We start from the raw sequence: 27,182 nt of genomic DNA, 5'->3' as shown, positions 1-27,182 counted from the left end.
CGAGTGATTGAAATCAGGACAGAGAAGAGCAGTAACAAGGAGACTATATTAATGGGTACGTTATTCGATGATGTCACAGAGATCTGGGACTCTGTCCTTTGTGATACAAACTAGTAGTGGGCATACTTTTTCTTATTCAATGGCAGATCAGGTAAACCTATCTGGCCTATAGAGGGTTGCAAAACTATGTCACATACCATCTATAAAAACTTATATGTTTCACTAAGGTATTTTCTGTTTCTAGGCTATGGTTTACAAAGAACTTGAGTATATGGTTGGAAGCTTAGTGTGTCCAGCTTGAGGATGTTCAGAGGATCTTTCAACCATGAGGACTGGTGTAAACTAGAGGCACCCACCTTGATGGGATCACTCATAAAGCAGGACACAAAGTTGTGCCACATTGTGATGTGTGCTGTCTTGATCAAGACCAAGTTGGTACAGTTCCATTCCCTCCTCTTCCTAAATAAACTCTCCAATGTCCGTGATGACTCAGATCAGTTTAATGAATGAAATGTGATACCCACTGAAACACAAGGGGACCACTGAGGTAACCTTTCTACCTCAGGCAAGGGAAGGCCTCTTACCTTCACCATCCTCTTTGGTAGATCTGGTACGCTGTTTGGTGAATTGGAACTGGTAGAAGTTTCAGGGTACACTAGGGGAAAGAAAGCGACTCTCAGCTCACAGGACTTATTATTATTTACAGGGCATTTTTGATTGATGTGGATAAAACTGCATGGACTTAGTACATGGGATTAATTGTAATCAGACTTTTCTATTCTATCAGCAACACCCAAATATTCAGCAGTTGTTTTTGAAATAATTGACTCAGAGGCTTAATATTATTTACAAATGCTTGGCTGATAGCTTAGGCTTATTAATACCTTGCTCTTTCACTTTTATTAACCCATAATTCTTATCTATAGGCAGCCACGTGGCTTGGTACCTTTCTCCATACAGCATTCTCATCTTGCTTCCTCTGGGTCTCGCTTGGGACTCCTGACTTTTCCCTTCCTCTTTCCAGCATTCTTAGTTTGGTCACCCTGCCTGGCTACTGGCCAATTATCCTTTTATTAAATCAATTCAAGTGACAAATCTTTACAGTGTACAAGAGGATTCTTCCATGGCAACTAAATCTAATGGAAAATATGGTTGGGTTGTTGCTGGAATGTCTTCCAGGAAGACAAATTAAGGCCCCGTGCATGTCTGGAGAGAAATGAGGAACAGATATATTTTTCTTTCTAGGGAATCTGAATCTAAAGCAGTGTAAAAGAATAGTTATATCATGTAAAGATTAAATAAATGTTTCAAAAAATTTATTTTTACATTTATTTTATTTGGGAGGCTCAACAGCTGGCAGTGCTCTAGCAGAAGTGAACCTTCTGTACCTGGTTCTCTCAGTCAACCATGTAGGTTCCAGGTTCAAAGTATTGATCTCAGTCTTTACAACAAGTGCTTTTACTGCTACGCACCAACCACAGAAAGCTAACCTTATGATAGAAATCACAGAGTTCAATCAGTCTCTGAGATGATTTAAGCACAGGATAACTGCTACTCTCATCAACCTCAGCTGGCCACCAGACTTTTACCTATGTACATGTAATAAAGGTCTGATCCATACCCTTTCTAGAGCGTCAACTGACTTTCCAGACATATATTTCTGAAAAGGGGTCTTTTCTGTTCTCTCCACTGATCTTTTCAAATCATGAGCTTTGTGAGACAATAAATGATTACAGAAAGACCTAGAACACCCAGGACAAGATGAGAACAGTATGGGAATTAGTCCACATTGCCTGGACAACGTGTTCCAGTATACAAAATAACCAATAAAGTAACTGGAAAAATGGACCATGCTGTGGGATGGTCTGTATGTCAAATGTGTTGCTGATTGGTCAATGAATAAATCACTGATTGGTCAGTGGCCAGGCAGGAAGTATAGGCGGGACTAACAGAGAGGAGAATTGAGAGAACAGGAAGCTGGGTGAGAGAGACACTGCCAGCCGCCATCAGGACAAGGAAGATGTAAAGTACCGGTAAGCCACAAGCCACGTGGCAAGGTATAGATTAATAGAAATGGATTAATTTAAGCTGTAAGAACAGTTAGCAAGAAGCCTGCCATGGCCATACAGTTTGTAACCAATATAAGTCTCTGTGTTTACTTGGTTGGGTCTGATGGCTGTGGGACTGGCAGGTGAGAGAGATTTGTCCTGAATGTGGGCCAGGCAGGAAAACTCTAGCTACAAATGGCGTCCAACGTGGTGGCAAGAGTTTCCACCTAAAACCTGAGAAAAAAGATTCTAAAATGGAGCTAAAAACAGTTCCTAGTTGTCTCTTTCAAGTTAGCGGCAGCCTGCCGGTTTGAGCTACTGACGGGTTCCTAGCGTGCGTGCATGCTCGACCTGCAGTATGGTGGGAATGAGGCCTCTGCAAGTGGCACATTAAACTGTGTGGTGGATTTAGCCTTTGCTAGTACAAAACAAAAAAAATAAGAGGTTTCTGGGCTACACGCTGCTTTGATAGAAGCATAGACCCACTATTTCTGAGAGTTGATGGCTCCCAGAGCTGGCGGAAAACGTATCACCGCCATGTTGGGAAGCTGAAGTGGGCGGAGCCAGCAGCGCCAGCGCCGTTTCAGGCTTAGAAGGCTACAGTTCAAAGCAATAGGCTCAAGCTACTATAAAAAAATAAGCCACGTAAAGATGGCTACCACACAGAGAATCTGGATTATGTTCTGTTTGATATTCGTAACTAAAGAAAAACATTTGATTACAAAAGCTGTTGAGTTATGCCAAAATGTATATTTTAAAGGTACCTTGACTTCAAAATTTGGATGTAAGGATATGTTGCTTTGGAAAGGAGGCTCTGCTTTTGTTTCCACAGAAAGCCAGAGGCTATGGATTTGTTCCAGATTAAGACACATCAGGTTTGACCAGCCAAGACCCCCTGAAAGGTCTCCGATGACACCATGGCCCAGATGATCCAACATCCAGAACCGTTTCAAGGCAACTGGCTCAGACGATACACCCTCATGGACTACTCCATAACCCTAAAATATTCTTTGTGTCCCCATAAGATACAGCGCCCCCCCTCCAGCAGGAAGCAGTAAGAGAAGCTACGCCCAAATTCCCAAATATACCAAGCTGACTTTGGAGATGTGTAAAGGTTAAAACCTTCCTTTTTAAGAAAAGAAAAGGGGAAGTGCTGTGGGATGGTCTGTATGTCAAATGTGTTGCTGATTGGTCAATGAATAAATCACTGATTGGTCAGTGGCCAGGCAGGAAGTATAGGCGGGACTAACAGAGAGGAGAATTGAGAGAACAGGAAGCTGGGTGAGAGAGACACTGCCAGCCGCCATCAGGACAAGGAAGATGTAAAGTACCGGTAAGCCACAAGCCACGTGGCAAGGTATAGATTAATAGAAATGGATTAATTTAAGCTGTAAGAACAGTTAGCAAGAAGCCTGCCATGGCCATACAGTTTGTAACCAATATAAGTCTCTGTGTTTACTTGGTTGGGTCTGATGGCTGTGGGACTGGCAGGTGAGAGAGATTTGTCCTGACTGTGGGCCAGGCAGGAAAACTCTAGCTACAGGACCACATAGGCCTCCAAGGTTTTCCAGACCAAGAAACATGCCAATAATGAAAGAGAAGTGGCTGGAGAGAGAGAGAGGTCAGCAAGAGGTAACAAGAACGGAAATTGAAAGTTGGGGGGCTAGAAGTAGAATCCTGTCTCTCTGCCACACACGGGTTAGAAGAGGACAGTATGCATTGAACCTACAGATATAGTGCACAATAGGAAGTCAAAAAAAAAAAAAAGCTGCAGAATGAGAGAATCCAAGAGAAGCAGACGTAGTTCGGATGGGCCTGGGCTGTGAGCCTACTGAAGTAGAAAAAGTAAAGCCACTTAGAGAAGAGAGACTCTGCTGTGGGATGTTCTGTATGGCAAATGTGCTGTGGGATGGTCTGTATGGCAAATGTGTTGCTGATTAGTCAATAAATAAAACACTGATTGGCCATTGGCTAGGCAGGAAGTGTAGGCGGGACAAGGAGGAGAATAAAGCTGGGAAGTGGAAGGCTGAGTCAGAGAGACACTGCCAGCCGCCACGATGATAAGCAGCATGTGAAGATGCCGGTAAGCCACGAGCCATGTGGCAAGGTATAGATGAATGGAAATGGATAAATTTAAGCTGTAAGAACAGTTAGCAAGAAGCCTGCCATGGCCATACAGTTTGTAACCAATATAAGTCTCTGTGTTTACTTGGTCGGGTCTGAGGGGCTGTGGGACCGGCAGGTGAGAGAGATTTGTCTTGACTGTGGGCCAGGCAGGAAAACTCTAGCTACAAGACTCCTTAGATCATAGGCTCATGTCCCCAGGAAAGAAGAGACAAGTCAGACCAGGCCAAGAGTGAGAGATTCGAGTACTGACAGCATAGGGGACAGACACCTCCTATAGGTGTCTGGAGAGCTGATCCCCTTGGGTCTATATCCTGTATTATGAGGAACATGGGCAGTAATTTAGGGAAATTCACAAACTCAGTCTGTGCATATTGGAGGCTGAAGCAAGGATGCCTCTAAAAGCATGAAAGATCACCCAAAGGGCACCCTTTCTCATCCATTAAGTCAAAGGTTCCATGATAGATATCAGCCTGAAACCTTTCTTGACTGAAATCACCTAGCATGACACCTAAAGTCAAGGAACATAGACTGGTAAAAGCTAAAGACATATATGAGGTCTTTACATGTCAGGACATTGCCAGTGTTGCAATGAGGCCGTACTAGAGAAGCCTGCTAGCTAGTTAGCTGTCTAACCTTTGGTTGTCCTTTAAAGATGGCCTAAATGATCAACAGAAGACCAAGAAGACACTACCACAAATGTCCCAGGGGAACCAGGGACAGGATCTGATTATTCTGTATCACCAGGACCACTTGGTAAGAAATTTATACATACATTTGAATGCACAGGAGCAAGTTGTCCTCACCAGAGAGACTGGCTTTATCGTAGACTGAAACTCCAAACTGTTTGTGGGCATTGTGATGGCAAATATCAGTAGTCAACTGATAAGGTCAGGGCTCTGGTGATGCCTGCATGGCATTATCTTGACAAGGTTAACTGAGGTAGAAAATGGTTCAGCTGTTAGTGCAGTATTCCTGGGACTGAGATCCATGACTATAGAAGGAGAAGGCGAGCTGAGCATAAAGAAACACTCCTTTTCTCCATTTCTGTTGCACTGGACCTCTGCCTCAGGCTCCTGTATCTCTGGTTGCTCAGCAAATATGCACACCATACTCATGGTATCATGGGAAGACAAGCACTCCTCCTTTGGCATGTTTGGGTCATAGTATTTCATCACACAAACAGGGAAAGTACCTTATGCACAAATTCCATGGAGAGCTACTAAGCACAGTGACAGGCTTGGACACTTGGTAGTGATAAATGCTGATGAACACTAAGTGTTGAAAGACTGCCTTCAAATGACAGAGATGAACGCAAGAATATTATTCCTGACAAGACTACCATGATGCCTGTGAAAAGGAAGAACACAGAAACCTCCTTCCATGACCTTGTCTCTGTTCTTTCCCATAAGCACAGGGTGTGACACACTACTCCAGGGACTGAATCCCCTTTGGTCACACCAGAAATGCTGTTATCTGTATGAAATTTTGTGCTAACTCTTGACAGTTTTGACAATAACCATGTCAATCCTGAGCTTGTTTACATTCAGTTCATCACACTGCAGGTGTCTGGGAGAAAGTAACAGAGAGGTTGCCTCACCTATTCCTGCCTACACCAGGTGAAGGGACGGTGACAGAGACAAGATTGAGCTCACCTTTCCTCTGTTTCTTGTTACTCAATGTTTGCAAAAGGTGAATTTACATTTCATTCTTAAATCGTGTGGTTGAATTTCAACTGAGGAACTATACAAGTCAACATTACCTACATAGGAAACTAATGCTAAGGTCATCATCTTTCCCTCTTATCGTACAATAATGATTTACAACTACTGTATGTCACCCAATGAGATTAATGCATTTCAACAGTACCTTCTGTTTCGCTTTCTGGTACTTCTACAGAAGTGTCTGCCTGGACTTGCAGTATTTCAGCATTCTCAGTAGCAACAATATGCTCTTGATGGTTCTCTCCCAAGCCATTAGAATCTGGGAATGCATTAACAACAGAGACAGTACGTCAGTTTCATGGTAGAAAATAGAGGAAACCAGTCTGTTTTAGTACACTCCATGTCATGCCCATTCTCCAGGCACAGTCATCAGAGTCCCGGTGGTGTTTGAGGAGGATCGCTGAGTGCACTGCACACTCCTGCATGCATTGCATTGGTGGTGTAGGCAAGTCCTAAACTCATGTCAATGTGATGTTGTTAAAAGAAGAGCAACATGACTGTGTTAAGTTTGCTTTTACCCGATAAACAGTGTCCATGTCTCTCTTGGAGTCCCATAAATATGGTAAACTTTACAAACACCCTCCTTTCTGAGTAGTGTTTACTAGGATGCTATATACTGTGAAACTTCTCAGTGCAAAACATATGAATATACATATATATATACATACATATACATGTATATCCATCCACATACACACACATGCATACATACATGCATGTACACACACACACACACACACACACACACACACACACACACAAAGCTTGACCTCAAATAAATGTACATATAATAACAAATTACTCTGTGGTATCTGTTATTGGCAGAACAGTTGGCTACATTTAAATGAATCCAGGTAGCATGAGATTGTATTGGTTACTCATGCAACCAACAGTAGAGAATGTATTGATTTTCACTGTTTACCTTCACTGTTTACATGAGAAACTATAGAAGGGCCCTAGCTTAGCAGAAATATATGGTCTTCCTCCAATATTTTCAACCTGCCTAGTGCCTCTCAGTTAGTGATTCTCTGGTTAGCGGACCACACTGAGAGGTGAACAAGGCTTCCATATTTTGTAGAGATGCTCAGATTCAAAGTCATTCAAAGCCAAGTTGTCACATGATGGGTGGGATGAATAGGAACTTCCCTTCCACTAGCCAGGCCTGGATATGTCCTCATCACGAACTGACAAGAACAGTAGCCAGGTGCATTGGTAATATAATAAACAGTGCCTGTACACATCATTTTCTAGGTGACATCCTCATTGACCACCTGTACAACCTTTATTAATTCTGGCTAAGATAGGGGTGATGACTACAGGAGCATTGAGAATGTACTATACCTGTTCATGCCTTTCTCACCAAAGTCCAATCTTCTCTATATTGCAGTTTTCTTTTCCAGAACAGATCTGTATTCTAGTCTAGCCTGAAATTTCTACAGCAAATAATGAACTTATGTCTCTCCTTCTTTCACTTCTCAAGGACAAGGACTAATAAGATTGAGACATCCTGGGCACATTTTGAGCAGAATTAGGAGTCAAACTCTGTGTTTAATTAGCAAACTCTGTGGTTATGCTAATCATACACTGAGGCAACTGGGCCACAAGCTCCAGCCCATATTAGCATACTTGCTTTTCTTAATACAAACTACCATATAACAAAGTACTGAAAGTGTAAACATACTATGCATAAAATACTTTTGAAATGATGTTACTTAGCCATATGCCATTCACTGCTGAATATATATAGATATAGATATAGATATAGATATAGATATCTGAGTGGTCACACTGAAAACATGAGGACCAATCACCACTGAGAAGAAAACTCCTGGAGCATAATAGAGTGCACCCCATTTTTAAATATATAGTCTCACTGAGTGTGGTAGTGAACTCCTTTTATAACAGTTCTCTGTAGGCACAGGCAGGCAGAACTGTGTGATATCCAAGTCAGAAGGGTATATATGTAGCTAGTTCCAGGAGAGCCATGGATACATAGTGAGATCCTGTCTCAAAAAAACAAAACAAAACACTATATTGTCCAAAAAGTTAGACATCACAGATCAACATCCAGGTGGAGACTGGAGTTCTTAGTGGACACTGTGCCTAGATTGTGTTGCTTTTTGTGTCCATACTAATATTGTTAAACACCTTAAAGCTTTTCAGGTTTTACTGGAAGGAGCCAACCAAGTCTAGCACACACCCAGTTCACACACATCCATCCTGTCTCAATGTAGTGGTAAGCATAGAATCTGTGATCTACACCACAACATGGGCTGTTTCTTCCATACTTGCTAATGTGTGCAGGCAGGGTATTAAATGCACTTGTTGCACTGCATATGTAAAGATCCTCATCACTTATTCTGGGCATTGGTTTATTCATCTGTTTAGGAAAACACAAATCAACCCACTACACATGGCTGTGGTGAGCTTTAAACACATTGTTATAGATAAATTATGAATACTATTTTTTCTCAAGAAATTTACAATTTTAATAGAAACCAGCTGACATTCATCCCCAAAGGCTCATTTCCAGTTACAATTTTTTTTAATTTTATTTTTCTTTATTAGGATATTTTCTACTCACTCCTCATGCTATCCACAGACCCCCACTCCTCCCTCCTCTCATCCCCAGCCCTCTTTCCCAAGCCACTCCACATCCCCACATTCCCCAAATCAAGGTCTCCCATGGGGAGTCAACAGAGCCCAGCTCACTGAGCCTAGGCAGGTCCAAGCCCCTTCCCACTGCACCAAGGCTGTGCAAGGTGTCACACCACAGGCCCCGGATTCCCAGAAGCCTGCCCATAGACCAGGGACAGATCCCAATCCCCCGTCTGGGTGCCCCCCAAACAGTTCAAGCCAAACAACCGTCTTCCGTGTCCAGAGGGCCTAGTCCAGTCCCATGGAGGCTCCACAGCCACCAGTCCACAGTTCATGGGCTTCCACTAGTGTGGCCGGTCATCTCTGCACGTCCTCCCATCATGATCTCGACGACCCTCGCCTGCAGTATCTCTCCTCTCTCTCATCAATTGGATTCCCAGAACTTAGCCTGGTGCCTGGTCGTGGATCTCTGTATCTGCCTCCATCTCTCACTGGACAAAGAAAGGCTCTATGATGACAGCTAGGTTATTTGCTAGGCTGATCACCAGAGTAGACCGGTCCAGGCACCCTCTGGACCACTGCCAGCAGACCAAGGTGGGGTCAACCTTGTGGATTCCTGAGAGCCTCCCCAGCCCTCTGCCTCTTCCTATTCCCATGATGTCCTCATCTATCATGGTATCTTCCTCCCTGCCCTCCCACTCTGTCCCTGTTCCAGCTTGACCCTCCCATTTCCCTATGTTCTCCTCCCCCACTCCTAAAAAAAAATATATTTTGTTTACTCAATCAACATAGATGGAGTAAACAAAATACAATTTAAAAAAAGTTTTTTAAAAAAGCCTCCCAGAACAAGAATGGAGCCTGTGCTAGACCCTCCATGATTGACTCATGGCCAGCTGACACAGTGGCTCAAGTCCTTAATTTTTTTTTTCACAACAGTTTTCCTGAAAATTGGGTTCAGTGACATAGACGTCTGTCTAGATAAAAGAAGTTTAAACATAGCCTGGTGCACAAAACCCCAAACTAAAGAGGTCACAGCTAGATGTACAACTGTAGACACATGAGTATGGTTTCTTACTTGAGGTATCACTTTTTTTTGAAATCGAACTCCCAACTGTCAAATGATGAATGTGTTTTTGCTTACTGTGGTACACTAGACAAAAGACAACCAGTATTCACACAATTCACATCTAAAACATGTCTTCAGTGACTCCAGAATACATACCACATCTGTGGATACCAGGTTCCACCTGCAACATACAGTAAAGAAAACACTTTGAGACTCAGATTATGGTGAGTTCTGTTTGCACAACACTTTGGTTCACCTGTTTGCTGGGCATTATTACACCAAGGATTACCAAGCCCTTGGGTGGAAGATTCTGGATTAGTATGTTATATGATACTGACAGAATATCTCAGGACGTCTCCTTTGTGACAAACACTAGTCTGTTTTTCACTTTTGCTGACTAGAGGTCACATCAGGTATCCCTATGTGTTTAGCCTCCACTGATGGTCAGCTAAGGTATATCACGACATGACAGAGCAACTCCATATCTGATTACTATGATTTGTTTGTTTGTTTGAAACAAGAATTAACCTTTATTGAGCACTTACTATGTGACAGGACAGATTAATATCTTTTAATATTTTAAGGCAATTAAGTAAATATTGTTATTGCTACTTTATTGAGGAAGGCAATGTAGACACAGAAAGGGTAAGTTTGCCCAAAGTCACAGAGCCAAGAACTCCCAGTTTTTCCAGACAGGAGGCTTGAAGCTCAGAGCTCAGGTTGTCATACCACCGGCTTCCTTTGTAGAGTCCCTTTGTGGCCCATGTGTTGGAATTCCTGGTCACTGGCCACTCCCTCCTCCCCCACTCCCCAGCTACATGACCGAGCATGCACTGCCAAAATGATTAGTCATTCCAAGGCTTTACGTCCTATGTAATCCATGCGCTGCATTAGGCAATCTATGCGTATGTGTGGCATAGCTACATATGCGCATGGGCAGGGGAATCCATCAAAAGCTAGTCACAGACTCCTTCCCCCTTCTCCCTTCCCCTCCCCCCACGTCTTCCATAGGCCTAAGCACATTCTCTCCTGTCCCTCCTTCCCTAATAAACTCTGATAGTGGGTTTAGTGGTGCCTCGAACCTTTCCTCACACGGTAACAGTGCCGCTTAATGAATAACATTGTGCCGCCACATAAAAACCAACACTGGTGAAAACCAACACCACGTGCTCTTTTGCTGTCCTCAACAACTGCCACCGCCTGGCTCTCCCGCACTGTGGTTTGCTTTGGAGGGTGTTAGTTCAAAAGCGGCCTCAGCTTCCTACCGGCCTCCTGGAGACTAAATTCCCTGCCTGATCCAGGGCGTCCCATCAGAAAGGCCACACCTTGTTCTGATGCCTTGGGAGTCATTCTCTTCCAGGCACGCGGTCCAGGATGCCAGCAGCATCTTAGGAAATACCTAGCGTCTAGGAACCGGGCAAGGCGGAAGGAGAGCCAGGCCTTGGTTTTCTGACACAGCAGGGGCTGACATGGCAGGGCTGGGCAGAACAGCTAAAGGGGCAGCGCCACGCCCGTGCCGGCTGCGCGCCTCGGGAGCAAACGCCCCCCACCCCGGGCTCTGCTTCTGACTTTCCAGGCAGAGAAACTCCAGCCGCCCTGGGACTCTGCGAGGCCTCCCCGCACGGGCCACCCTCTGCGCTTGCGCAGTCAGTAGCACGGGTGCTCCGGGATGGCCACGCCTGCGCGGATTGCCACGCCCACGCACAGGCTTCCCGCGGTTTTTCACAAGCTGGAAGTGCCGGGCGTCGCTGCGTGGGGTCTCTTTTCTCTCCAGGCGGCAGCTGAGGGGGGCCTGGTTAACTTGAGGGCTCCCTTTGCACATGGTGTTGGCAGGGGCTTCCAGAAAGAGAAATATTGTTGACCCCAAATGGCCCCATGGCTGGTGTGTTAGGCCGGGGGCGGGGTGTTGGAGGAGGACGTGAATTCTGACTGGAAAATGTCCCCCTCTCTTCAAGGAGGGCCCCAAACAGGCCCTGTCCGGCCTCCTCTTGAGGCCCAGATCTGAGGGAGAGTGTGTCCATGAGTTGGGTAGGACCCCCTTACGCGCGCACTCACACACACACACATGCACCCCAGTTGAGGCCGAGGGTTTAGTGGTTCCGGAGGATAACGTGCACTTCCACGTGTTTGTTTGAGTCAGGCATACTGGTCTACACCTGTAGCTCCTGCACTTGGGTGGTAGAGACTCAGGAGACCAGTAGTTTGAGGCAAGTCTGGGTTGTAGGAGACCCAGTCTTACATGCCATAGTTTTAGGATATTTAAGGTATTCAGAATTGTAATAGCCCTTATAAGACCTCATAGGCTTAGGATGAGTTGGTGTTTCTGTGTTGAGAAAAAAAAATGGCCCCATCTCTGTTGTGATTTCTAGAGTGGTACAAAAATATCTAAGTTTCCTGTATTCTACTGATTATTATGATTACTATATTACTACTATGCCCTTTTATGAGGCACTCTAATAATGTACGTGCATCCCATGACTTAGAGTTCTGAGCACCTGGACACCCTATACTGGGGCATATGAAGCTTCCACAACATTGATCTTTGAGAAACAATCAAATTCAACCTAAACCAGAGGCTCTAGAAGTCATAAAAGGAGGGGACCCTTACGTGAACATTCAAGTCTACATGGATGATATGCCCATCAACTTCCAAGTGAAATTTACATACTTTTGTCAAAAGCAGAACACCATTCTCCCAAAGACACCCTGTCCCCTTGACTCAGAATGAATACCTGACATAAGCATGTGTGAATGTTCTATCCAATCACTAATCTGGTCTAATTCTGTTTCCCCCTCTTCCTAAATATACTATTTAACACTCATGATAACCTAACCAACCTTATTTTTCAAGTGTGATAGCCACTACAACATAAGGGAATAATCATTAAAGCAGCTTTTCACTCTTTCATAAAGGAAAGAAACTGTTTACCTTCACGAAGGAATTCGGGAACTTTTGTACATCACTTGGGGAAGGTGTGACAGTTGGATGTTCCGGTACAACTAGAGGGACAGAAAAATAACTGTCAGTTCATGGTACCATTTACCCACCCAAGCATCTTTACTTGACATGGATAAAAGTGTATGGCGTCAGTACATGTGATTAGACTTAGTTAAGCGACTACTAGACTGTTTTTCCTAATGGCAAATATAGGCAAAGATTTAAAAAATAATAATAAACAGAGGGGTTTTTTTTCTGCTTTCTAGAGAATAGGAATCTAAAGCAATGTGAGAGTCTATGTTTCAATATGTAACTATGGAATGCATGTTTTCAAAAACTTTTATACATTTATTCAGTTTGGGAGGGAGCACATCAGAGGACAACCTTTGGTGTCCAAGTCTCTCCTTCCATTAGATGGATTCTGGGGATAGAATCAAAACATCAGGTCAGGACTTACTGAGCCATCTCACTCTCTCCATTAAAATAAATCTCACAATTAAACAACATATCACCATCAATTCCTAAGATCGTTTTGAAACCCAGAAGAACTAACAATCCCTTCAGCATATCTCACAAACATATTTCAACCTCCATCAACTGATACATTCTGATTCTGCATTCACCACAAAGAACATAGAATTTTAGCCTTGATAACATATACATTTTACTGGGGAAGTGAATTTAGTATGAGGCATATGGTGTAACTGTATTGATCCTTCATCCTTTGACATACAACAATAATTTATTGAAGAGTGGAAAGCAATAATAAGCATATTGTGTCTTGTTTCTCCTTCTAGTCTTTTCTTACTATTCTATGAACCTTTGTATTCATGCGTTTTGTGGTATCCAATTTAAAACCAGCAGTGATGGGGAAGAATGATTGTCTGGATCCTGTTGACCATTCAAGTCCTTTAACACAGTTCTACATGAGAGTTGCTTCAAGGTTGATGCGTACTCTTAAAACTGGGTAGATATTCTGGGTACTTAGGTGTCACTCTTTCAGGGTGTATAGCTCACAAGGTCTCTGCACTTGTAAGAGCCACATTTGTATTGCCATTAGACATCAATCAAAGATCTCCCCATTTGTAATTGTCTTTAGGCCAGGTGTGAAGGTGAGTGTCCCAACCCTAAGTATCTGTGAACTGATGAGAAGTACTGGTACTTCCTTATAATGACTAGGATGAAATGTGACACTGATGTAACAATACCTGTCCTGGGCTATGTCATAAAGTAGATAGTACCTAGGACTTCTACAGACTTGCAGATATCCTGACATGTACTTAGATGATAGAACACCTTGTTTGGTGAATAAAGTAACATTTTAGAGACTCAGGATAGTGGGCAATATGTCTGGGTTCACATCTTGGCTCTTCTACCTAAGAGCATATTCTCTCTCTCTCTCTCTCTCTCTCTCTCTCTCTCTCTCTCTCTCTCTCTCTCTCTCTCTGTGTGTGTGTGTGTGTGTGTGTGTGTATGTGTGTGTGTGTGCGTGTGTGTGTTTATTCCACCCTGGGAATTCACATAGTCAATAAAGAAGAACATGTGTCTATGCTGTTGCTGAGTCATTTAATGAATATAACCCAAGCAGTGTCAACACTTGGGAAGGTTAGTTATTGTAAAATATCCTGCTATCCAAAGTTCTGAATTTTAAATTCCCAGGTCACTGTTCTTCAATGGCATATGACTGCTAGTCCTAAAGACCTACATTTCAAATTTACCAATCTCTATTGAAAAGAGGTGTAGATTTTTAAATGATTCCTATGTTGTCCTAAGTATACAATCAATCAAATGTCCATGCCTAAAAATAGCCAGCATTGTTCACGAGAGTATTCTAGCTGCTTTACCGTGGTCAGTGTATACCTGTTTAATGAAATGAACCCCAGAATTCTTGATGGATTAACATTACATATTAAAATGTCTAGTATTATAAGATCATTGAAAACATACAACCTTAATTAACAGTTCTTCACAAATATGAACATCTCTATATTTAGGTTCTGAACAATTCATGAAGACAGCTATAGCTCTGAAAGAGGTCTTCTGTTCACAACCCTGGAACAGTTCTGGGGAGCTAGCCTCCTCTGGACTGCATTACAAAGTATTTCATAGAGAATAGAATATACATAATACATGATAAAAATAATTCTAACAACACAGAAGTTATAAATATTTAAAGATATTTTGAGAAACATTAACCAGTCTAATTGAAGAAGTATTCAATGGTTAGTAATGTCATACCTGGATTGTTACAGCAGTTCCCCATTATACTCTAACTCTAAACAATTATCGCTGTATTTATAAACGTGTACAGTGAGCCGAACTCAAAGTATACTGGAGCTCTGCACTGAGGCACGAACATATCTAAGTACATGTCAGCAGCATGTCATAGAACGTTCATTGTGAACTCATCATACTGTGACATCCAACAGCTGCTATCTAAGCAAGTCAACTCATCTAAGTCCAAGACTACAGTCTGGGTTATTTTAAATGCCACTGTACTGTACTTCATGATGGCCAATTGCTGCGGGCCGCAGGAATATATCATAAGAACTCAGCTGGTTATGGCAAAGTCACTACCTGGAGGAATCAGGGAATTCCTCCAGAGGAAGCCAAATCCCAAGGAGTTTTTGGTGTTACTTGGCTTGTTATATATCAGCTGTCTTCTGTTATGAAAATCATGTGTGCCTTCATAGTTTTCCCAATTGACTTTTCCCTAAGAACGGCTAACAATGTGGACTGATCACTCTCTAGACATACACATTCCAGGCATTTGGAGAACAGCCTCAGGAAAGGCTTTCTCTGGAATCAGATATCTCCCCTAGCCACTTTCAAGGGCTAAAGGAGACACCACCCAGGTGGTTGCCCAACTTCCGAGGACTAACAGTGATAACCACCCACAGGCGAGTCTCCTGACTTAAGGTAAATTCCACAAGGAGACACCGCCCAGGTGGTCGCCCAATTTCCGAGGACTAACAATGATAACAGCCCACATACAAGTCTCCTGACTTAAGGTAAATTCTACAAGGAGACACTGCCTAGGTCAGGTGGACGTTAAGTAATAACTTTACACAATTTAGTTCGGACCCTCCTTTTATATACCGGGACTTCCAGGGTAGAGGGTGGGAGAAGAGAAAAGAGAATGGAAGAACTAGACGGGTAAGAATTTGAGAGGAACAAACTGAGATGGGGAAGAACTAGATTGAAGGGCTAGAAGAGAGGACTAGAGGAATGAGATGGAAGACGAGGATGAGCCAGATGGGGAACAACAAGATGAGGAAGAACGAGATGAGGAGAGAGAAAGAGATGGGAGAGAAGATGATATGGGAAGGAACAAGATGGATGAGAACCTAGAAGGGGCAGAACAAGATGAAGGAATTAAGATAGAACCCAGAGGGGACCGCGGACAAGTGTAGAGAGAAATCAGGCAAGAAAAGACCTAAATATGAGAGCAGAATATAAGCTTGTAACTGACACAGAATAATAAAGTTTATGGACTAAGGAGTTTTGTGTACATAGATTCATTTCTTCCCATCAAAGATTAATTACCAGCTGGTTGTAGATTCTTCCCGGACCCTGGGAGGGGACAATCGAGGGGCTGGACCCCCGTAGTCCCCGATAGCCAATTCTTCTCTTCAAAGAAAGGCATTTCCTCTTCTATTGCAAAAGTCTGGAAGTACCAATAACTCAGGGATGAGAGCAACTGTGCCCAAATATGGCTTTCTAAATGACCTATGAAAAGAAATCAGGACACTAATAGGGGATTCCAAGTTTAAGGCAGGGACTGTGTGGTAACAAAACAATGACAATGAACTTAAGCGCCATGCCGTCCCCCACTGTGTAAAATACACACACAGCCAAATAGTTGGGAGCTTTTCCTTCCTAGAACAATTCCAGCTCATGAGCACAGGAGTAGTGACAGAAATATAAAATCAGCATTTTATATTTGTGAATGAAATAGCACACGTGCACACACGTGCACACGCATACTTTAAAAGGATTTATCAAAACTTAAAATGGATTTCAGACCTACATAGCCTGCACCGCTGATCACAACCAGCGCCACTAACTGGCACAAGTTGACATTCTGGGTTCTTGTTGCAGTAAAGTCAGCTAAAGGTGGTCCTTGACTAATAAACCAAACCAACTACCTGAGAAAATCAACTTCAAAACCTAAGTCTTAGCTCCTGGTTGGGTAGCAAGGTGCAGAGTGTGGTACACATTATAAATGGAGCAAACCCCAAAATAGTTTAGATTCTAACATATTTTTAAAATAATCAGGGAGCTATGAAAATGAACTGGATATTGGAATTTTTTTAATCAATTATTTTGTTAAATGTGAAATGACTCTCTTTGTTGTGAGGGAGACATTCTGATGCATTTAAGTAGAAGAATATGACAGCTCATCAGGGTTTTGCTTGCCAGGTTTGACCATCCCCCATTAAAAGAAAGAAATAGGTGAAATAAATCAGCATTTTTTTCTTTTGTTTTTTAGATAGGGGTTCACTATGTAGCCCTGGCTGGCCTGGAACCCATTATGCAGACCAGGCTGGCCCAGAACTCTGTTTCACAAGTGCTGGGATTAAAGGTGTGCACTGCCACACCTATCAGAATTATTTGTACTTTAGTAACTGCAGAACATATTTGCGTAAAGGCTCATTATCTTATTTTCTCTTTTTGTCTCTTCAAATTTTTACAAAAAGTTTCTTATAAAATATCTGTGAAGCTCAAGTCATCCACTGAGATGATTCATTCTATCCTTCATTGTGCACTGATTAAAGGCCCACCTGTGAAAAATGTAGACATTAAATTCCTGGAGACACAGACCCTTAGTTCATGCTAGAAAGGACAATCACTATAGCTCTGGAGCGTATGTGGCTACAGGCGTGTGCTCCCATGCAGTTAACACACACCTAAGTGTTAGCCTAGACACCAGCCTATACCCAGCAACCTAGATCTTAATGATTCCATTTTGTTCTAAGAGGAAAAGCCATATATTGTATAAAATGTTATATGTAACGATATTACAGTTACAATTGTACCTTAGATTGTGAAGTAATTATGACATTGATATGAAGATATGGTCAGAATCAATTGCCAAAATGTTGTGTAAAAATAAAAATGATAAAAAGGTATCATATAAGCACAACTTGGTATATTTGTGAATTTAAAAATACACACACATAAGCATGAATATGGTGGAAGGCGGCCAGGATATATGCCAAACAAAGTCACAAGCTAACTCTGGGTGGTTAAGTTGAGAATTTTTATTCTTTTCTGTTTTCCTTTAAAAGTTTTTTAAGATTATAATTTAATTACAACATTTCTCCCTTTTATTTCCTCCCTCCAAACCCTCCCATATACCCTTCCCTGCTCTCCTTCAAATTTATGTCCTTTTTTTTTTTTACTAATTGTTATTTGCATGCATATATGGATATGGATATACATATGCATTCCTAAGTAGAGTCTGTTCGGTCCATATTGCTACCTGTGTGTATAATTACAGGGATGACCATTGGGTGCTGAATCAGTTGGTATGCACTTCTCTGGGAAGGCCACCTCCCATTTCTAGCCATCCTCAGTTATCTGTATAGTTCTCTGTAGGGTTGAGGCCTCGTGGGTTCTCTATCTAGATTGTCATGTCCATTGGTGTTTTCCTTGTTCAGCTCATGTTTGGACAGTCATGCTGGCCAGACATGGCTAGGAGACACAGTCCCACAGCAAACTCCCTGATCCTTTGGCTCTTACAACTTTCCACCTCCTCTTCCACATGGCTTCTGTATCCTGCCATATTGCTGTGTTCATTGTCTCCAGAAGTTTTCTGGTAGGATTTTGATTTTGGGGATCTCTCGTGTATAGTGTGTCATCTGCAAATGGATAGTTTGATTTCTTCTTTCCCTATTTGTGTCCCTTTAATTTCCTTCTCGTGCCTTATTGCTGCAGCTAGTGCTTCGAGCACAGCATTGAGAAGGAGTTGGGATAGGAGACCTGTCTTGTTCCTGACTTTAGTGGGATTGCTTCAAGCTTTTCTCCATCAGGAAAGATGTTGGCTGTGGATTACTTGTATATAGCTTTTACTTCCTCTAGCCTTCTATTCTCTAGTACTTTTATCATGAATGTTGGATCCTGTCAAGTATTTTTTGAGATCTATTGAGATGCATCTATTGAGATGATCATGTGATTTTTGCTTTTAAGTCCATTTATGTCATTTATTTATCAACTTGCATGTGTTGAACCATCCCTGCTTTTCAGGGATAATTCCAATTTGGTGGATAATCTTTTTGATGTTATGTCTGTATTCTGTTTGCAAGTATTTATTATTTTTGAGTCTATGTTCATCGGGAATATTGGCCTGTAGTTTTCTTTTTGTGTTTTGCCTTTACCTGGTTTAGGTATCAGAGTGATACTGACTTCATAGGAGGAGTTTGGAGCACTCTTTTGAATGGTTTAAGAAGGATCTTCTTTGAATGTCTAGAATTCTGCTGTGAATCTATCTGGTCCTGGGCTTTTTGTTTTTCTCTTGTTTTGTTTTTTGAGACAGGGTTTCTCTATGTAACAGCCCTGACTGTCCTAGAACTCACTTTGTAGACCAAGCTGGCTTCAAACTTGTCTCTGCCTCCCAAATGCTGGCATTAGAGGCATGGACCAACACTGTCCAGTATCAATTTTAAGTTTTATTGCATTGTGGTCAGATAGGATACAAGAAGTTATTTCAATCATTTTGAATTTGTAATCATTTGTGACCCAGGATGTGGCCTATTTTTAGAAAAGCTTCCATGTGCTGTTTAGTAGAATGCATATTCTTTGGTGTTTGCATAGACTAGTCTGTAGATATGTGAAGTCCATTTAATGTATGATGTCAATTAATTCAGATGTTTATTTTTTGTCCAGATGATCTACTGGAGAAAGTGGGCCAGTGAAATTGCCTACTATGAATGGATTGATATATGATGTGGGGTGGTGCAGGCAGGGCAAAGGGTCTTGCAGATGGACGTAGGTAGGGCAGGTCTTAGTGGACATCTAGAGGTTGACTTCAGAAGAGGAGATGGTGGTGGGACTGGCTGTGGGACCCTGGAAGATGTGGGAAGTCTGGGTATGGAGTGGGGTGGTAGGTGGCCAGAATTTTTATTCTTTACCTGCTATCAGTATTTTTCTACCATAAGTACTTTTTATTGACATTACTAAATGAGATTATAAAAGATGTCAGATACTTAGGAATCACACTTTATGACTGCCAAATATGTGTGTAACATGTTTGACATATGACATGTAGTGTGTGTGTGTGGGGGGGGGGTTTACAGCAGGGGTGTAGAACTTTTCTTTATATATTTGAATCACATGCCCCCAAGAACTCTGTAGTTCTAACAGTTTCATGTAAACAGTTCCATAGGGGTCTTGGAGACAAGGACTCAGTATCTACATTTGAAAGATGCTAGGCTAAGACATTTAGCTAGGCATAGTTGTGCATGCCTGTAATCCCAGCACTCAGGAGGCAGTAGGTTTGAGGACAGTCTGGACTTTAAAGTGAGTTCCAGGCCAGCCTGAGTTACAGAGACCTTTCTCAAAACAAAACAAAAACAAAGACATAATTTGTTAATGTAAAACCTTCGTGTTGGCTATGCATGTTCAGAAAGAAGACACACTTCTCACATTCACTCAGCCAGACTCCTTTGTGTTTCTAAATCTGAATTTGTGTGTGTGTTGGCGTTGCATATGGAGGTCAGAGGACAGCTTTTGGATGGTGGTTCTCTCCTTCCCCCACAGGTTCTAGGGAGTGAACTCAGCTGCTTGTTGGGCCATCCTGTCAATCCCAGATTCCCTGTCTTATCACCTATGTAGAGAAGTAACAGGACTTCTACTGGAAATGCCAATGTACAAACCAGAGTGATTACCCTACAGATTTCCATTAAGGATCTGGAAGCTTCTAGCCTGTTTGCCTAGGTTTAGATGGATCATCTTGAATTAGCTTGTGCCTCTCTTTCACCCTCCTTCCCTTCCTCCCTCTTGGCCCATTTCCTGTCTTTAAAAAATTTTTCGACCACTGGGCGGTGGTGGCGCATGCCTTTAATCCCAGCACTCGGGAGGCAGAGCCAGGCGGATCTCTGTGAGTTCGAGGCCAGCCTGGACTACCGAGTGAGTTCCAGGAAAGGCACAAAGCTACACAGAGAAACCCTGTCTCGAAAAACCAAAAAAAAAAAAAAATAAACAAATAAATTTTTCGAAAGGAAAAAGAAAATTTAGAGCTAGGCATACTGGTGCATGCTTTTAATCCCAGCACTGGTGAGGAAGTGGTGGGCAGACCTCTGTGGATTCCAGGCCAGCCTGATTTATATATTATAGGACAGGTGGGGGCCCTGTCTCAAAATTTTTATTTTTAATTATCTGTGTGGGGGTTTGTGCATGTGAGTATGGGTGCCAAAGGAGGCCAGAAGAGAGCATTGGATCCCCTGAGGCTCGAAGCAAGTGCTCTTTAACAACTGAGCCATCTCTCTAGCTGGTCCGACTGTGTGTTTGTCTATGTGAGTGTATACCATGTATGAGTGTGCAGGGCCCAGAAAGGGTGGCGGATTCCCTGGAGTCAGAATTATAGGCCATTCTGAGCTGCCCAGTGTGAATGCTGAGATTAAAATTTATGGTCCTCTACAAAAACAGCAAGGGCTCTTAACTGTTGAGCCCTCTCTCCAGCCTGAAAAAGCAAACATTTATTTCACAAAATAATTGTGTACATGCGTTATATATTGATTATAAGATAAAATATATTGAGTTTCAATACAAAAATCTAAAAACCCACTTAATAATTTCCTCATAAATAGATAAAATTATCTATTCCAACACACCCAAAATCACACACGTGTATGGTTTTTTGTTTTTGTTTTTTTTTTTTTTTTTGGTTTTTCGAGACAAGGTTTCTCTGTGTAATTTTGGAGTCTGTCCTGGATCTTGCTGTGTAGACCAGGCTGGCCTCAAACTCAGAGATCCTCCTGGCTCTGCCTCCCAAGTGTTGGGATGAAAGGCATGCACCACCGCCACCTGCCTATCCCTGTGTACATTAAATTAAAACAATAAGTTAGCAAGCCAGCTGTATCTCTACCTTACAAATAAATTCTAAAAACTTATTTGATATGGAGGTCTTCTCAAAATTAGCTCACAAAGCCATTTAAATAATGTGGTTGACTGTGGTTGATATATAGTGCAACCCAATAAACTTATCTGGGGGTCAGAGAACAGAACAGCCATAATATTAAACGTAGAGGTTAGGCAGTGGTGGCACATGCCTTTAATCCTAGCATTCTAGAGGCAGAGATCCATCTGGATCTCTGTGAGTTCAAAGCCACACTGGAAACGGCCAGGCATGGTGACTCACGCCTTTAATCTTAGGAAGTGATGGCAGGAAGCAGAGAGGTATATAAGGTGTGAGGACCAGGAACTAGCCTGGTTAAGCTTTTAGGCTTTTGAGCAGCAGTAAAGCTGAGATTCATTTTGAATGAAGACTCACAGGCTTCCAGCCTGAGGAAACAGGATCAGCTGAGGAATTGGCAAGGTGAGGTGGCTGTGGCTTGTTCTGTTTCTCTGATCATTCAGCATTCCTACCTGGCTCTGGATATGTTTATTAATAAGAACTTTTAAGATTTGTGCTACAGGTTGACTACAGTATTTTATGTTTATGTATTTGGGGTTTACTGTATCTTCAGGAAGACTCCCCACACCCACACAAGGCCCCAGCATCACAAGCATCTTCTCGGTGTAGGTGAACACCCAGCATCCCCTCAGCAGTCCCCAAGTTGTGTCCAAGACTCAGGAGAGAAGGAGTGGGGGTTCTAACAGCCTTAATCAACTTGGATAGGATACAAAATCTGCAGGGGTGGTTGGACAGCTTTCCTCCACCCCAACTCCAGGTAAAGCACAAGGGTAAAGCAGTCAACTACAGAAAGAGAAGTCACCAACACTATGAATTTCTTAAAATTTACTCATTTTCAGAGACTGTGGGCTAAACAGAACAATGCAACACTTTTTCAGGTCCCAAAATTAAAATTTCACACACACACACACAAATCACTGGCTTTAATTTTGCTGACTCACTAGTTACACCAATAGCTGTTTTTATCACCTATTTTTATTTCATAATCTGTTTGACTGTAACAATTCTATTACCCACACACTTCCTCACACCAAGGGAGACATATCAGAGAACCATGGGTTGCGGTGCCTTAGCCTGGATTCTGGAATTCAGGCAGAGTAGTGCACCTGTAGCTTCACGTCTGTACCTCTACTTTGCTGTTGTGTAGACTTACTGTGTGTCTGCATAAGTGTGGTGTGTGCACTGCCTGCAGATGTGCACACGGGGTGGCCGGAAGAGGGGTCAGTGTCCTCCATCACTCCTGCTGTTCCTCAGGGTCTGGTCCTCCTGCCTCTATTCCCTCAGAACTGGGATTGCAGATGTGAGCAGCTGCCCAGCTTATGACATGGGTGCTGGGCTGAGACTGGGAGTGAATTCTCTCCAGCTTCGTGTTCTGAATTAAGAATAGCACTCAAGAGCAAACATTGGTGGTAAGCTCAGAGGATGCCCCTCAAATACCACATCAACCACAGCACCACTCACCTGAGTGGAGAACAAATCACCATGCAAGAAAACAAAGCCAACAGAAACAAACCTTATCCAAGGCCCTTAATTCCTTTTAAAATCTACTTATTACTATTACGGTGCACCTGTTGGTGTGTGCCAGTGTGCAGGTTAGAGGATAATTTAGGGGAGTCAGTTTTTCCTTCCATGGTGGGTGCAGGGGATTAAATTCAGGTCAGGCAGTTATCTCAGTAGATCTGAGCCATAAACTCTCAGGTAGAATTCTAGCATCCAATTTTCAGCAGTGTAGACACAGTCAACTTCTGAGCTCCTTTGGTTATACCAGCTGCCAGATCCCAGCATCACTGGCACAGCTCCTGGGGGTGGGGCAGGAAAAGGGTCTAGGCTAAAGGAAGGGATCTCTGTACAGTCTGTCCTTGTGGAGGAAGAAGCACAAACAGTTCACCCCTGAATCACTGGACCACATGCTCTCAGGTCTGGCCAGGCCATCAGGTCTCGTTGGGTAGGCTCAGTCATTTGGGTCCACATCACAGGCCCAGCTTCCATACCAAGGCTACTTCAAGTCTCAGAAAAAACAGATTTCAACTGTTACAACCTCTAAGCAGCTTACCCAGGATTCTCAAGAGCAGATATGTACATCTGTATCTAACATGCAGGCAGCTTTTCTAAGTTTATCTCTTCTCTTTGTTTGTTTCCAGAACAAGTTTGGAAAGTTGAAGCTGACAAAAGAGGAGATATTATCAGCATATTCTAGGTTCTGCCAGACAGTCTTTTATTACATGATAAAAGCAACACTAGGCACTAGATCTTATAAAATATGCTCTGACCAACTTTCTGAAATTAAAAATGCATAACCACATCTGTAAGATTTTTAATGAACAAAAAAGTTAAATACAAACTTTCGTATGCAAAATAGATGACTGTAAAAGATGACCTCAGAGCCACGGACTAAATCTCTCTCCGGAGGCTCAGTGGGACTGGAGTAGGGCATGCTAATGAGCCAAGAACTTAATTTCAGCTTTTTATATATTTATATATTAAAAAAAAAAAAACCCTCTGAGGAAAAATAGGCTTAAATTGAGGAGCATCTTCTGAAACAGACAGTTCAGGCCAGCCCTCTACCATTGTGAGGGTCATACTCAACCACACCTAGGATGAAACATTTATGGTCACAGTTACTTTGAATCCAGTTTTGAGAGGAAGCCAAGCTACTTCAGTTCTAAAAAAGAAAGTCTCTAAGATGAGCATGCATTGCTCTGAGGATGCAGAGACTGAGGTCCTTGGCCACATTTCCATGAACTGTGCCTGTGTCATAGCGGCAGACTCTCTAAGAGGCAGCTAGATCAATACAACACAGCATCGTCATTTCTTCTGGCATTTTCAAGCCTCTAAAGGGAGAAGGTTAACTTCATGTCGGCAGTTCCTACTCCAGCACTAGAGAAGCTAGTCAACTTCCTTCCTCCCCCTGCTGAGGTCCCTCTGCAGCAGGGAGTGGCAGTTAGATTACATTCTTTTCAGAAATAAATAGTTCAAACAAATTATTTATAGTTAATTATAAAAGAGCAGTGAGAAAAGGGCACTGCCCAATGTTTGCAAATGAGTGAGTGAATGAATACATGTGAACAAATATACAGAAAACAACAATTCATAGAACAAATCCTGCATTTCCCACATTCATATGGAAATAACTCTTTAAAACAAAAAATATTAATTAGCATTTGTTCTTGTATGGGGTGAACAGTCCAGGGCTCTGGGCAGGCACAGCCTTACAAACAGGGCTGCAAGCAGCCCCTCCACACCTCAAGTCAGGGCTACTGTGGAGAGGCCTTCATGCACTCTTGATAGCTCAGTACCTGTGAGAGAACAGAAATGATACGGGGACTTTTAACCCATAATGCATGAGGTATATGGAAACATCCATGAAAGAACCACCAGCAGCTAGAAGGCCCAGGGCAGGGCATTGTCACAGCAACTGCTGGTGGAGGATTTCCCACACCATCTTCTTCCGGAAGAGAGGCATCTGGTGCTGAAAAGAATCCCACAAACAACAGTATTACACACTTCTGTGCACAATATCACAGTATGACAGCCTTTAGGTGTCATCACATAAATAAAATAGGATGCACATGTCTATCAATCAGCTTGACCATTTTACATCATGTATAAATTTCTGAAGCACAATGGGATTTAGTTTTAGCCAAGAAAGTTTTCTTATCCTAATCTTCCCACCTACACCTCCAGTGCTGGGATTATAAGGTATGTGTTGCCATGTTTGACAAAGGTTTTTGTTTTATTTTGTTTGTTTGTTTGAGAAGGGTCTTGCTAAACAGCCTAAGCTGCTATCATCAAGAGCTTCTTCTGCCTCAGCCTCCCCAGTTCTGGGATTGTAAGTGTCCCACACCAGCCTATATACATACTTTATGTGTGATTACATGTGCATACATATGCACTTACAAGTTAGAAAAACTAAAGCTGAATATAGAATCATATACTACAGGGACAATAATAAGAATAGCAGAAGAAAAAAGAAAGAAGAAGGAAGAAAAAAGAAGAAAGAAGGAAGAAGGAAGGAGGAAGGAGGAAGGAGGAGGAGGAGGAGGAGGAAGAAGAAGAACAAGAAGAAGGGAGGAAGAAGGAAGAAGAAGAAGAAGAAGAAGAAGAAGAAGAAGGAGGAGGAGGAGGAGGAGGAGGAGGAGGAGGAGGAGGAGGAGGAGGAGGAGAAGGAGAAGGAGGAGGAGGAAGCACCAAATGGGAATGTCTAAGCAGTGGAACAATAGGAAACTTTTCTACATTCTAAGTAAACATCACTTTAAAAAAATAATTCACGCCAGGCAGTGGTGGCTCATGCCTTTAATCCCAGCACTCAGGAGGCAGAGCCAGATGGATCTCTGTGAGTTCGAGGCCAGCCTGGTCTACAGAGCAAGATTCAGGACAGTCACCAAAACAACACAGAGAAACCCAGTCTCAAAAAACAAAAACAAAAAAATCACTTTTATATTAAAAAATGACCTTAGGGCATGAAGGTATGGCTCCCTGGGAGAGGTCTTGCCTAGTATTTATGAGGCCTTGGTTTCAATTTAAATGACCTTTATTTAAAAAGCAGGAAAAAGACAGGTGGTGGTGGTACACGCCTTTAATCCCAGCACTCCAGAGTCAGAGGCAGAGGCAGGTGGATCTCTGTGAGTTCAAGACCAGCCTGGTCTACAGAGTGAGTTCCAAGACAGCCAGGGCCACACAGAGAAACCCTCTCTCGAAAAATTAAAAAACAAACAAACAAACAAAAAAACCAAATAAATAGACGGTCCCACCTTTGGCCTATTTGCGGTGCATTGCTATACACAGGGGGAGCTGTCTCTCTATTACACACAACTGGGTTTCCGAAGGATGTGTATGTCAAAAGTCTTAATAAGTGATCATACAATTTTTTTTTTCTTTTTTGAGGCAAGGTCTTTCATTATGTAGCTCTGGCTGGCCTGGCATTCACTATGCAAACCAGACTGCAGACTGGCCCAAAACTCACAGAGACCCTCAGGTCTCCACCTCCCTAGTACTGAGATTAGAGGCATGTACCACCATGCCCAGTCTTAACATGATTCTTAAGTTATTTTTAAAAAGTTCAAGACATCCAAGGGCTCAGCAGACTATGTGCCTAATATGCACAGTGGTGCACACTTATCATAGCAATCAGGAGACAGAGGCAGGAGGATGAGAAGTACCAAGGTCATCCTTGGCTACATAGTGATTTCCAGGCCAGCCTGTGCTATAGAAGACCCTGTGTATCTCAAAAAAAAAAAAAAAACTCACATAAAACTCAATAAAACTTTACTTTATTCCTAGTAAAGCTGAGAGTGTATTCTCTGAGATCAGAAAGATATGAATTCAGCAGGGCAGCCCTGGTTACTTCATGTTCCTCCAAAGCATTTAGTTCTACTAGTCAATAAACAGTTTGTTTGGCATACAGGAGCTATCAAACAGAGGTCTATGGATGAGAAATATTTCTAATTGGGGTTAACTCTGGCTGTAGAAAGATTGAGAGTCCACTATCAAACAGAAACTTAAGGGTTCCTGATATACTTGAATTTCCTCTCAAGTATGACATCTTTTA

At 42.5% G+C, this 27,182-nt stretch overlaps 1 protein-coding gene across 5 annotated transcripts in view; it reads right to left on the bottom strand.

The window, feature by feature from the left end:
- The window catches only part of LOC128118103 (uncharacterized), a 49,121-nt gene extending 23,437 nt beyond the window's left edge, over positions 1–25,684 (bottom strand). The window contains exons 1-6 of one of the 5 annotated variants that reach the window (XM_052750609.1): positions 24,931–25,684; positions 18,244–23,796; positions 12,490–12,560; positions 9,717–9,741; positions 6,042–6,155; positions 585–655 (exon numbers count right to left, since the gene is read on the bottom strand). In XM_052750609.1, the coding sequence (XP_052606569.1) occupies positions 585–655; positions 6,042–6,155; positions 9,717–9,741; positions 12,490–12,560; positions 18,244–18,286 (324 nt within the window). In that variant the 5' untranslated portion in view covers positions 18,287–23,796; positions 24,931–25,684. Of the gene's footprint in view, positions 1–584; positions 656–6,041; positions 6,156–9,716; positions 9,742–12,489; positions 12,561–14,736; positions 15,016–18,243 lie in introns of those variants that run through there. The other 4 variants (XM_052750611.1, XM_052750613.1, XM_052750612.1 and 1 more) reach the window with 4 other exon arrangements.
- Between the last annotated feature and the right edge of the window lie 1,498 nt (positions 25,685–27,182).

The sequence above is a fragment of the Peromyscus californicus genome, unplaced genomic scaffold, assembly GCF_007827085.1.
Source record: "Peromyscus californicus insignis strain IS unplaced genomic scaffold, ASM782708v3 Scaffold_227__1_contigs__length_50644, whole genome shotgun sequence".
Lineage (NCBI taxonomy): Eukaryota > Metazoa > Chordata > Mammalia > Rodentia > Cricetidae > Peromyscus > Peromyscus californicus.
Note: the sequence above shows the minus strand (reverse complement) of the source record. Positions and strands in the feature narration are given on the sequence as shown.